Source organism: Chroicocephalus ridibundus, chromosome 1 (genome assembly GCF_963924245.1).
Source record: "Chroicocephalus ridibundus chromosome 1, bChrRid1.1, whole genome shotgun sequence".
In the NCBI taxonomy this organism is placed as follows: Eukaryota; Metazoa; Chordata; class Aves; order Charadriiformes; family Laridae; genus Chroicocephalus; species Chroicocephalus ridibundus.
Window position 1 is genome coordinate 169,720,098 of NC_086284.1, and position 12,299 is coordinate 169,732,396.

The 12,299-nt window shown below is 35.8% G+C and overlaps 1 protein-coding gene across 1 annotated transcript in view; it reads right to left on the reverse strand.

The window, feature by feature from the left end:
* CFAP54 (cilia and flagella associated protein 54) overlaps nt 1-12,299 on the reverse strand; it is a 112,578-nt gene that overhangs the window by 18,940 nt on the left and 81,339 nt on the right. Inside the window, exons 53-59 of the mRNA XM_063322755.1 lie at nt 7,763-7,865; nt 6,277-6,415; nt 5,155-5,312; nt 4,774-4,959; nt 3,832-3,958; nt 2,263-2,418; nt 988-1,096 (exon numbers count right to left, since the gene is read on the reverse strand). Coding sequence (XP_063178825.1) covers nt 988-1,096; nt 2,263-2,418; nt 3,832-3,958; nt 4,774-4,959; nt 5,155-5,312; nt 6,277-6,415; nt 7,763-7,865 — 978 coding nt within the window. The remainder of the gene's footprint in view (nt 1-987; nt 1,097-2,262; nt 2,419-3,831; nt 3,959-4,773; nt 4,960-5,154; nt 5,313-6,276; nt 6,416-7,762; nt 7,866-12,299) is intronic.

Here is a 12,299-nt window from a genome sequence, read left to right on the forward strand (position 1 = left end):
GCTTAGTTTGTGACAATTTAGTTAACATTTCTAGTCTTGCTAACAAAAAGGATTTGAGACATCAAGAAACAACTTTAATTAAACACTCCCATAGATATAAGAGGGCTTGTATAAGCATGATTGGGATGTTTAGTTCTCTAAAATAAGAAAGCCAAGGTCCATCGATATTGCTGTACATTCTTTTAGAAAGACGGTAGCAAATTAAATAAGAGTGTAGCAAATTTAACTTGCATAACATCACCACACTCCATTTCTGTACTATCTTCCATCATGCTGACTGCTTGTAGAGGTTTATTACTATGCTACTGCTCCTGTGTTCAGAGTTCTGGTTCATTAACTTAAGTAACAGAATACCCAAACAAGCAAGGTAAATTGCTGCCTTTACACTCTCTGTAACCAGACATGGCATATTATTCATTAATGTGGTCAAGAAACTAAAAAAAACTAAAGTCCAATGTATCAGAGCTGCTTGACAGAATTTACTGGCTGGCTTGGCTCAGCTCTTCAGGCATCTTCTATTCTGATAACTAATGCCAAAGTCACTGTCCTGATATCTGTTGCAAACACATTTCCTACGCTCCTTCTGCCTCTGTTCTTCTGACTGTTTCTGGCTGCTAACCTTTTCAAGCTGGATTTCTGTTATCTGGAAGGGGGCAGGCCACAGCTCATCTTTTGAAATATGAATAAAACCCCTGTTTAATTGATAGCTCTGTTCCTGATGTTGACAGAGAGGGTACAAATTTGAAAATAGAAAAGAACGCTGTAACTTTGTGTACTCTAAAATATGCTTTCAAATGTTCTCAGCATTTGTTTTAAATAAGAGAATAAGTATACAGTAGCTTTTCTATACTGCGATAGAAGAAAACTCTCCAAAATATAAAAGATGCGTCATAATAGAAGTCCCACACCAAATCACAGAAAACTGTCAAAAAACTGTATTAATGTGGGATTAAAATAATTTTGAAAGTTATATAGCTAGTTTCTTACTCATATTTTTGATCATGTTGCTGGCTGAGTTCTATAGCTTTCAACAGGGTTTCAGCAGCTCGAGATGACTTGCTATTGCCTGCTTCAGTTATCTGGCGTTCTACCTTACCTAAGAAAGAAATACAGAAAGCAGATTTGCAAGATTTTAATTTTTTTTTTCCATTAAGACCAACCTGTTTACCTCTGTGAAAGTTAAACAACATAATGCATTATCTGTTCTCTTCCTGATAAGCAAAGTCTTTGCCAGTTTGTTTCAAATGTAACACACAATGCGTGTATAGCAAAAATACTTCATAGAGTAGCTAAAATAATCAAACTTTGGCATCATAATGACTCCTAACGCGTAGTGATCCTAACTAGAAGACATGGAGGAGTTAATGCATAGGCACAGGCCTGTTCTGTGCTGCTGTTATGCTGTGTTGTGCTGTGCCACAGGGTAAACATAGCCAGCTGGCTGGAACAGAAGAGCCTGTTGGCAGCATCCCCTCAGTACCAGTGATTATACCACCTGCCCTTTCTGTAAAAGTGCAGCAAGAAGTTCTTATGTGAATATGCTTTTTGTTTGACAGTAGAAATGATGAATAGAGTTGTTTTCTTTCAAGAAAATCCTCTAACAACTCAATATACTGAAATGAGGCAACCTTTGCACGGACAGGATCTGCATGTTGTGCTACGCCCTGACTGGGAGCCCATTCCATACTACACAGCTTGGGGTTCTCGGCATCTGAAGGGACTTACGATTATTTACACTATCCTCTTTTTCTTTGTAGTGTTTACTTCAATAAATGGCATTTTAAGAGATACTTTACAGAGTCTGAGTGCCTTTCTGTCTGGGATCCTAACAAACCAACACCTCCGGGTGCAAAATATGATGCCACTAAAATCCAAATGCATGCAAACACTGTGTAATTCATTAGCTTTGTTAAATCATTTAGAAATACTTTATGAGCCTCTCATCTTCTTTAATTCAGACTGATGCAAAGAGGCTAATTAGCTTTCTGCAGTGTCCTTAATCTCATTGGCTACACCCTTTGATCCCTGATAACATAGAGGTGGGAGAAGTTCCACTGCAGTTTTGAAATTATTCATTGTGTAATGCGTGCTGAACTACGCTGGTGTAAACCTAAACACAGGAGAGAGATCTGCAGCTAAACAGGTTGAGAAATATCCAAATCTGTTTTGTTTTTACAGTAAAATGCCTCCGTTTTAAGAGAGGCCACATGCATAACATTGCCTAGGAAGGTAATCATGATGTACAAACAGGGTTTTATTTACCTATCTGAAAAAGAAGTTCAGCTTCCATATCTAATTTTTTTGTAGCAGATGCTCTGCAAAGCCTCAATGCTGATTCTAGATGTTTGAGAGCACGTAGCCACGGCAGTGGATCTCTTCTTTCAGGCGTACAAGCTACTTTTTCAGCTAATGTCTGTCCTAAGGAAAGAAAAAAACAGAACAGTTCTTAGTAAATTATTCAATAGAAAACCAATTTATGCAAAAAGAAGCAACTTCTGTAGAACAAATGCTGTTATGTATTTACTGTTACAATCCAATTCTCAAAAATCTGACTGATTAATGGACATAAATACAGAACTACAGTGTTGTTTCACTACTTTATGATGCCATTAAGGTTTACCTAGGCCATTCAAAAGAAGCTCAGGCTACACAAATCAACCCGCTCACAAACTATCTGGCAAGACTAGCAGTAAGCCACTTCAGAACTTTATTTCACCTGGCAGTTGTAGGCAAAACCTAAACCTCTCTGAGCATTTCCAAACTCCTTTTGTACTAACCAGTTCTAAAACCTTCTTTGATGCACTGCATGTCTCTTATACTGCACTCCCCAATATTTGTATGTATTCATAGGCTCTTTCTAAAAATGTAGATTCAGAAACAGGAACTGGTCAAACACAGCCGTTACTATGAGTGAGTCTGGCCATGCCTGCACTGACAAGCAGCAAAGCGCAGTAAGAGTGGATCTCTAGAGCAAACCAGCTGGTGTTGAAGATCTGACAGCCACAGCAGATGCGTTTCAGAGTGTTTACGTTGGACTACCGCTATTCTAGTACTAAAGTAGTGGTTGGGGGTGCACCAATATGCTCCTGTAGCATATCTTCTTGAAAAAGAATCCAGAACACCCTGAGGCTGCTCCACAAAGCGAACCAAAGTGCAGCAAGTGATTTCTAGATTTTCTAGTCCATTGTAAGTCAGATATAGACCAAATTAAGTTTAATAGAAGGAACACGGAGACATTATCCCTTTCTCTTCATTTGCTATACAGTAGCAAATCTCAGACAGATCTTAAAGGTCATCTTCTGTTACTATTCAGCGTATTTCCAAGTTTCTATATAAAGAAAAGTTATCAAGTTGTTAAATTAAAGGGTGACAACAATAACAGACACTATTTATCTTATTGGGATAGAGAATTACCAGTTTTATCTGATACAGAATTATACATTATCATTAGTTAGTTCCCATATAACTGCTTCCAGAGAGATGGAACATATACAGGAAGTTTTCACAAAATGAATGCTTTGTACAGAAGCCGGAAAAGTATTGTTAACTTCCACTTAAAAAAAGATGAAGTTCCCATTAGTTTCATCAACCTATAACGTTAATATTTAAGCCTTTGTTGATTATAGGTCCTGTAAGAATTGTACCTTGCTTATACACATTGCATGGAGTGAAACAGGTATCTACTGTTGGTTTTCAAAATATTTTATTTGTATAATGAAAACAATTGATGTACTGTATTCACTTCTGATGCATCAGTTTATCTGCTGTTGCATAAAATATTATGAAAATTAATGAAAAATTAAAAATAATAATGACTTGCATTTTTCTTACCGATTCTCATTTTGACTTGCGCTAGCAAGTTGATATGTGGCAAGTAGATATTTTTTGTAGGTAGGGCCAGGCAAGTCAATGTACTGTCTTCTATATGCCGTTCAATGGGTTCTCCACAAACAAAAATCTATGAAAAGAGTGAGCTTTGTAAAATCAAGTTGCAGACAGCAAATTAAATAGCAATTTGAAAAAGTAAGTTAGATATCGCAAAGCCCTGGAACTCAAATGTGTCTTGTAAAAGAGCACTAGAAAAGGGCTTGATACTCTTGAAGTCCTTTACTTCAGTTTGCAGAGGAGTTTGGTAGTAAAAGAACAATTGATCAAATGATCAATGAACTCTTGATCAAATTCATTAATGTTAGACTTTGGTTTCTAAAAGCAAACTCCCTCAAATCAGTCTTTAAGAAACAGATTTCCCAAGTAATCCAAGCCCTAGAAAGAAACTGCCATTTATACAAAGAAATCTGACATCCAACAAAGGCCTGAAAAGAAAAAGAAAATAACATGTGTGGACCAGTCAAATTTTTCATTCATGGAAATTAAGATACATTCATGGAAGTTAAGATACAAAGCTAAATTCTTAAACTTGGATGCTCAAGAGATGGGAATTTTATGGGATGTACATCGTCCCTGAGGTACTGAGTATGAATATATCCCTCATTTCAAATGGGAAAAGGGAGTGTTCCGCATCTCTCTAAAAGTCAAACTATATTTTTAAAAGGTATGAAAATACCAGACTACATAAATGAGTATGCATGATAAGTATGCATACATAAATTTGGTAAAATTAATTACTTCTTCACTCTATGTAATCTAGGGAAAATTTAAGTGATCAGTTAATAGGAATGGGTCTTTTAAATAAATTGTTAAAATAGCTTTCAGAATAGATAATTAAGATTGCTGGAAGGATTTGCAAATGCTGTGTGACCAACATATACTCACTGCTTTAACGGTAAGCTCATGTGCCAAAATTAGTAAGTTTAATGGTTCCACTGTAGAAGAGCAATGTTCTGTATCCTCTGCTGTTTGGAGTGTTAGTATGTCTGCCAGCAGAAGCATACTTTTCACAAGAGTCAAAGAAGCTGGAGGGGAAATAAATGTATCCTCTTGGAGTAAACTGATGATATTCTGTTTGGACACAGACAACATAAACCAAAGTAGTTACTACTTTTGCTCTCTATTTATGAGGACAAATCACACAAACTGAAAAAAAATCTATTTTAGAGGCACTATTTCAAGCTTATTTAGTGCTGGCATCAGCTGTTGTGACTATGTGAAAAATGCATTAAAGAAAAGCGAACAGTTTCTCCTTTGTGCTCAAACCTCCAAAAGAAGTTTAATGCCTGTCATGGGACGTTTTTCTTGCAGGTCAAGAATAGTAGCTTGCACCATCATTTCAGCCTGAGCCTCCGTATCTCCAAAGGCTTCTGCCTCTATTATTGCTTCTTTTATGAGACTTCTGCGTTCGGCCACATCGTTTTCTAAAAGAAGAGAATATATGAATAGTAAAAATACAATAGAAAAGACTTTATGGTATCTTCTACCATTCTTAAGAAGTCACTTTCATACTAAAAAGTTACAGAAAATCTGACGTTATAAATTCCACATTTACCATTTCATTGATTTTGTGCTAAATTCACTTTCAAAAGAAAGAAAAACCACTTAGTTTTTAAACTGCACTTGGTTTAAGTTCATCCAAATACATTCTTTATATAAAAGCCACCAGTAGAAATAATTAGATTTTGTAGATCAGATGTCATTCTCACCCATAAAACATATTCTACATATTCAAAAATCTGATCTTAGTTATGATTCCAAAATAGTAACATTTTTCACAGGAATTATCCAGAAGACATTAAGTAAGAGTCTGGCTACAGACCTAGACTGTGATTTTGATACTTAAGTGAGCGTCAGAGTTTATACTAACTTCATGGAACTAAGGAATGAAACCCATTTTATTCATTATCAAGCTGCAATAAATGTATTTTGTAGTATTTCATTTAAATTCTTTAATGAAAAAGAATCTTGAACATTTTTAGGAGATATATAGGAACGTTTCATTTATTTGAGATATAAAAAGTGAAAAAAAACTTTTGAGACTTTTAAAACTGGAAGTATGTAGCAACAGGGTTTTTTTAATACAAGCATACTTATTAAATTAATTACACTAGAACATTTGAAATTTTTTCAATCAAGCGATTTATCAAAAGATAATGATCACTAAATGAACACTAATATAATGCTTTGTGTTTACATTCCCTAGGGAAAGATTGTACTCAGAAATATATTATCCTTATTGCATTGGATGAATTTAATACAAATTGCTCAGTGATGATACAGCCCCAGAATTAATGTTAATATTTTTTATTTATTAATAAGAATCGTGTCTTCATAGGCTCACTTGTCCATTATACTCCAAAAGTCTCAACCAAAAAAGGCTCATACCGTCAATATCACAAACGCCATGTATCTGTGTTACTAGTGCAGTCACTAACGTTGTACGACACCTTAGCCACAGATGTACGTTCATATGATCTTGTGCTGTTGTACTGTGAGGCAGTTGAACATCTTTAACGTAAGAGTCCTAATAATTTCCAAAAGCAAGAAAATTTTACATTCTGTGTCAACTACTTTATTATAAACAAAGCAACAGGGCAGCATCAGTCTAAAATAAATCAAATCAATACAACTATATTACAAATAATAACATAATTATAACCAGAAGTTTCTTTGAAGGGTAGATACATATTTTTTTAATATCAGAAGTCCATTTATTATTAACTTTTAATATACAGAAAAAAAAGAATCATAACAAATGAAAATTAAACCAGTTTTTATGGGAAAGTTCATAAATATATCCATATACTATGTCTCATGGAGAATAATTCTAACAGTTTGGACAGTTCTAACAGGAACATTGCACAAAACTCTAAGGCACATAGAAGTCTAATTGTGGAGCAGGATCAATATCAAGTTCTGGTACGTAATATAGTACTGGAAGAGTTTGTGAGAATTCTCAGCTCAACTCCCTGTGCCATTTTCACATATTATAAACAGTCTTTCTATTACTAAAATTCTACAATCCATAGTCCAAAGATTTGTTCCAGCAAGCAATAAATGGACGTGGCACCACCTGTGTTTTACTAAAAATCATCATGAATGACTTGCATTGATGAAAATTAGGAAAAAAAATATCCATAACTCAGTTACAGGGAGTCCTAAGAAAATGTAGGAGCAAGTGCAGTAAGACAGAAGACCCTGACATGCAACACAGACAGAGAATAATTGCACTGCGTGCAAGAAAGTCCAGTCTCGTTATGTACATTACAAAATCTGGCCTCACTACTCAATTGCTGTGTCCATGTGAGTCAGTTTGACTTACTGTGCACTCCAGAGTGAATGTGCGTTGAATTACCAATAGGTTTTGCACATCGGCTTTCCAAAATATCACTGTGTGTTAGACAACAGTAGTCAGATGAAATCTTGTTAAATTTGGAACACAGCAATGATGTGAACTCATCTGTTTGGCTCTTTGAAAGAGGATACTCTGATGTTGGTTTTCAATCAAAAACCCTAGAATACCTTAACTGAATAATACAAGATTTTCACCTGATAGCTATTTTTTCCACTTTCTGTTTGTTTGCATTTTTTTTAAATAAAAGGGGATTTTCAATGCTGGTATTTGAGAGTATACAAATAAAAACTGTAACTCCTAACCAGATACAAATTAAAATTATTATTATAGACATGTTGAATATACTATAGGCACGCAGGTAACTAAAGCATGTAATACATCATTTTCTCCCCAGGTTAATGGTAACCACGTAATACAAATGACTGCTATGTTCTAGTATTCTGAAAATCACTCAGCCCTTAATGCAAGACTTCATATACTGATAAACAGTAGTTTAAAACAAATATCCACACATACCGAACACTCCCTTTCATCCTTTTCTTCTTGAAAATGTGTCACTTCAATCCTAAAAATTTTTGCATCTTGGAGAAGTTGAATTGCAGAGAAAGCCAAAGCAACACTATGGTACAGAAAAAATATTATTTAAAAATAGTAATTATATTTTCCGTTTTATGCTTTTGTTATAATAGATACTTAATTTCTGACTGCATCAGAGATGTCTATCAGGAGTTATCAATTTTTGCTTCAGTAGAACAAAAAAAGTGCATTTGGAGAATATTCTGAATTTGTTGGCACTGCAGTATGAAAGTGAGAAAACAGCAGTAAGAGAAAAAGTTTTGCCAATTAACAGACATAACCTGATAAAAATAGATAAACCAAGTCATATCATATTCTGTTGGAGCAAACAAAACAAAAATCTACCATAACTTTCCGTTAGACAGGAAATGCCCATCAGGGATGGGCTTTTAGGAATTAGAAGATGCAAAAATACTGAAAATGACAAAAAATTAGGAGAGTTCCGTAGCTCAGCCACAACACCTTCCTCCTTAAAGCCTTTCCAGACTACATGTTAATCCTTTCGTTAAATCCACATGACGAAATACTCACAGGATCTTAGTAAACACCATCAACTAAAAATTGAGGCAGGTGCCACCCTCGCAAAACCTCGTGAGCAATGACATGACACTGAGTCTGCTGCCCCCACCCCCACCTCCCGTCCCAATCATTAATCCTTTTCTGGAGTTCACTCCAAACAGCATCGAGAAAGATACAGACACCATTGAGACCGGTGCAGCATTCAACCCCACATTGAAAAAAATTGTGAGTTGGGATCCCAAAATATTGTCAGGTTTCTTAAAACATTAAATACTAGATTTTTTGCCTTTTTATGCTGTCTTTTTAAAGCTTTCAGATACAGTGTTCAGTTTTCATGACATCTATAGAAATGTTTATCTCTAACAGCAGACTTTGTGTATACTATTATTTTCATGATATGAAGACACTTGCAAAACCAACATAGTGAGAGCATCTTTTTCACAACGGGATTTGTTGCCCAAAGAAGGCGCTATTCAAAATATTCGGAGAACTGCCAAAACCAGTGTCTCATGGTATTAGTTTTCCATCTCTAATGGTACATTTTCCCCTACATCTGTAAATCTCTACTTTCCTACCTCTTAGCTAAAACAGTTATGGGGTTGGTGGTTTTTTTTGCAATTCTACTTATTCTCTACCCACTGAAACATACTTTCCTAATGGTGCAAAAGTACGCAAGGGTATCCCTAGCTCACCTTTTAAAGATTTTTCAGCAGGTTAATCGCTAAAAATGTGTAACAAAAATTCCCATCTATGCTGTCTTTTTACATGGAGAAACTCTCTTTACATAAGAGACTGGTTGCTATGAAGCAAAAGAAAAAAATAATTTATTAACACCTTAAGTCCTTTTTACACTGCCAGAACACTGTAAAGAGCTTTTAATGCAAGAGAGATTAAGGCTCTGTGTGAATTTACTGTTTTTGAGAAGTTCTAGATTAATTGTTGTAAAGGCAAAGTTCTTGATTTATGCACAAAGAAGTCAGAACAAGAGCAGCACTACTCTGAAATTACTCACATTATTCTGCCAACATGTATCTAACCCCAGGATGGATAACCTCCAGAGAAAAGAGGGTAGTTAAAGCCTTCCTGTCATTTCAGATTCTATCCTGCTTGCTGTGTTTGTGATGCTGAACTGGATGGATTACACCAATTCAGCACAAATAGACCCCAAAGTAACAATGAGAACCAAAACTGTTAATATCTTGTTTTTCGGCTCTCAGAATTCAGTCCTTATGAATCTCCTTCATCATGCCTTTACCTCAGTTTTATTCAACAAAATGAAACTGTAATAAATCAATGTTGAATTTGATGATAACCTTCTCTCTAACAATGGAAACTACAAAACAGAATTTGCTTATAAAAGCAAAAGAGACAGTAAGGATAATGCAATGAAATATCCCAACTGCTTTTCTTTCTTTTTATTAAGAAGAGTTTTCCCCTGAAACCAGGCATCAAAGTTAAAGTTACAGCAAACCTGACATTTTTCAAAACATTGTTTGAGATGTATGGCTAGCATTTCTCAAATGTTGGAAGATGCAGCACCCAAGAGTATATACAGGTTTTTAAGGAATATTAACCTCACTTCCTGGGCACCACTGCCTCCAGTTAACTGCTGTTGTCAACATTTAGCAATTCTGCAAATGAGGCTGTTTTTACCTACATGCGTACATACACATTTCATGAGTAAAATGCAGACCACAAGCCCAAAGGTTCATATATGTATTGTTTTAAGCAGTAACGTATTCACATAAGCAGACAAGCAGATATTTGGGTAATTAGAACCCTCACATGCTTAGGGGGGACACCATGTAAGGACTCTCCTTGAGATCGATCAAATTAGTCCTACACATAGTCTTATTCTGAGGCATAAATTTTTTGCAAGACAGAGGCTGTAATGTAGAAGCTTCCCTTGATGAAATTTTTGTGACCCTCTTCTGCTGTCAACAAGAGTGATGTGTCTATATATTTCCCTTGACAAAATACACATCCTTTTATCAGCTGAATCAGAAAGTGACAAGATGATCAAAATAGGAAAGTACAGCTGACTATAACAATTTCACCACTAAGTCATTTCGCCAAAGGAAAAAAAAATGATGAATTTCTGTAATATCATGCAAAGTTTGATTTCTAGGCTGGCAGGCAGGAAGCATTCAGCTGTCTGAAGGAATGTTTCATTTGTATCTGAGGCAGATATATCAGCAGTTTCCATGGATGGCAGTGCAATAAAATTGTAAAATAGCTTAAAAAAAACCCCAAACCCTTACCTTGTTTGTTGTTTGGGGTTGGTTGGTTTTTTTCCTGCTATCTGACCACTATCAATATATAAGGCCCATTAAATACCCATCAAAAATTTGAGAGTCCCAAAAGATGATCCATAGAATGCTTGACATCCACTGAAACCCTTGATACTCTAAAAAAGTTTCTTCAATCTGAGATGAGTCATAAGCCAAGAGATAAACTGCACTCTAGGATATAACTGCATGTCAAAAAGAAGGGTCCTGCACTGCAAATGGCTTGCATACCACCGGTTTAGCAGGGTGAGAAAATTTGGGTCAAGACTCTACTAATATGGGTTTTACCAAGCCCAGTATCAAGCTACCTCGGGCGTATGCACAGGGTATTTCATAAATCTGAGTACTGGTCCTTAGGTGGCAAATTTCTGGTAAATTAATCTAATTCAAAAGGCACTGAAACAGATTAATATTTCATGATGAGAAATGCCCACAAATAGCCTACAAATTCGTACTTCCCATCTTCACTAATGACATTACTGCTAAATTATTACAGTCCTAATATCTGAACTTTTGGGAAACTTCTGTCTTTTAAAATAACATAAACAAAACCCAGGTAAAACACCACGCTGCAATACTCTTACTGTTTTCAGTTCAGTAATCTATACGGAACTGTGAAGTTCCTGTCCTTGTTAATTTATCTTTTTTATTGGTGTACCATAGCAGATAAAAAGGCATTGTGGTATTTAAAGGCTATCTGATTTGGAGGTTTGTTTATTCACCTAAGACAACTGGGAGAAGGAAGACAGTTTGTCTTTGGCATAGAAGAAAACATTTATTTTTTGTTAATTGGGTAAAAAGGAAAAAAAAACCTTGAGACTGGTTTATCTGTTGGCCAGCTGAATCATCTACCACTTCATCAGCAAGACTGTTACAGCAATCATCACCAGTATTCCAACAATAAACAAATGTTAATTTTGCTTTTTGCTTGGTGTTTACTATAATGTAACATTTGCTGTAATAATTTTGGTGTGCTTAGTCAGAGTAGCCCTAACAAAAGTTATAAATACTGATTACATTCTACTTAATCTCAATACAGTTTGGCAAGCGACAGTGCTACACCTCTATATGCTGCACCTCTATTTAACAGTTTGTACCCTCAGAGATTTTTCAACCTAATAAAATATTAGATAAAAAAAGCTTGACACTAATGAAAAAAAAATAAAATACAAAGATGATCAGAGGGCTGGAGCACCTCTCCTATGAAGACAGGCTGAGAGAGTTGGGGTTGTTTAGCCTGGAGAAGAGAAGGCTCCAGGGAGACCGTACAGCGGCCTTCCAGTACCTAAAGGGGGCCTACAGGAAAGCTGGGGAGGGACTCTTTATCAGGGAGTGTAGTGATAGGATGAGGGGTAACTGTTTTAAACTGAAAGAGGGGAAATGTAGATTAGATATTAGGAAGAGATAATTCACTATGAGGGTGGTGAGACACTGGAACAGGTTGCCCAGGGAAGTTGTGGATGCCTCATCCCTGGAAGTGTTCAAGGCCAGGCTGGATGGGGCTTTGAGCAACCTGGTCAAAGGTTCCTTCCAACTAACGATTCTATGATTCTATGAAAAATTATGCATTGTTAAATTACTATCCTTCATGTACAAATTAATTTAAAATTACAGGTATGCTAAACAGAAGAATCCTCCTAGCTAACAGATCAAAACAATGTTCAGAATTT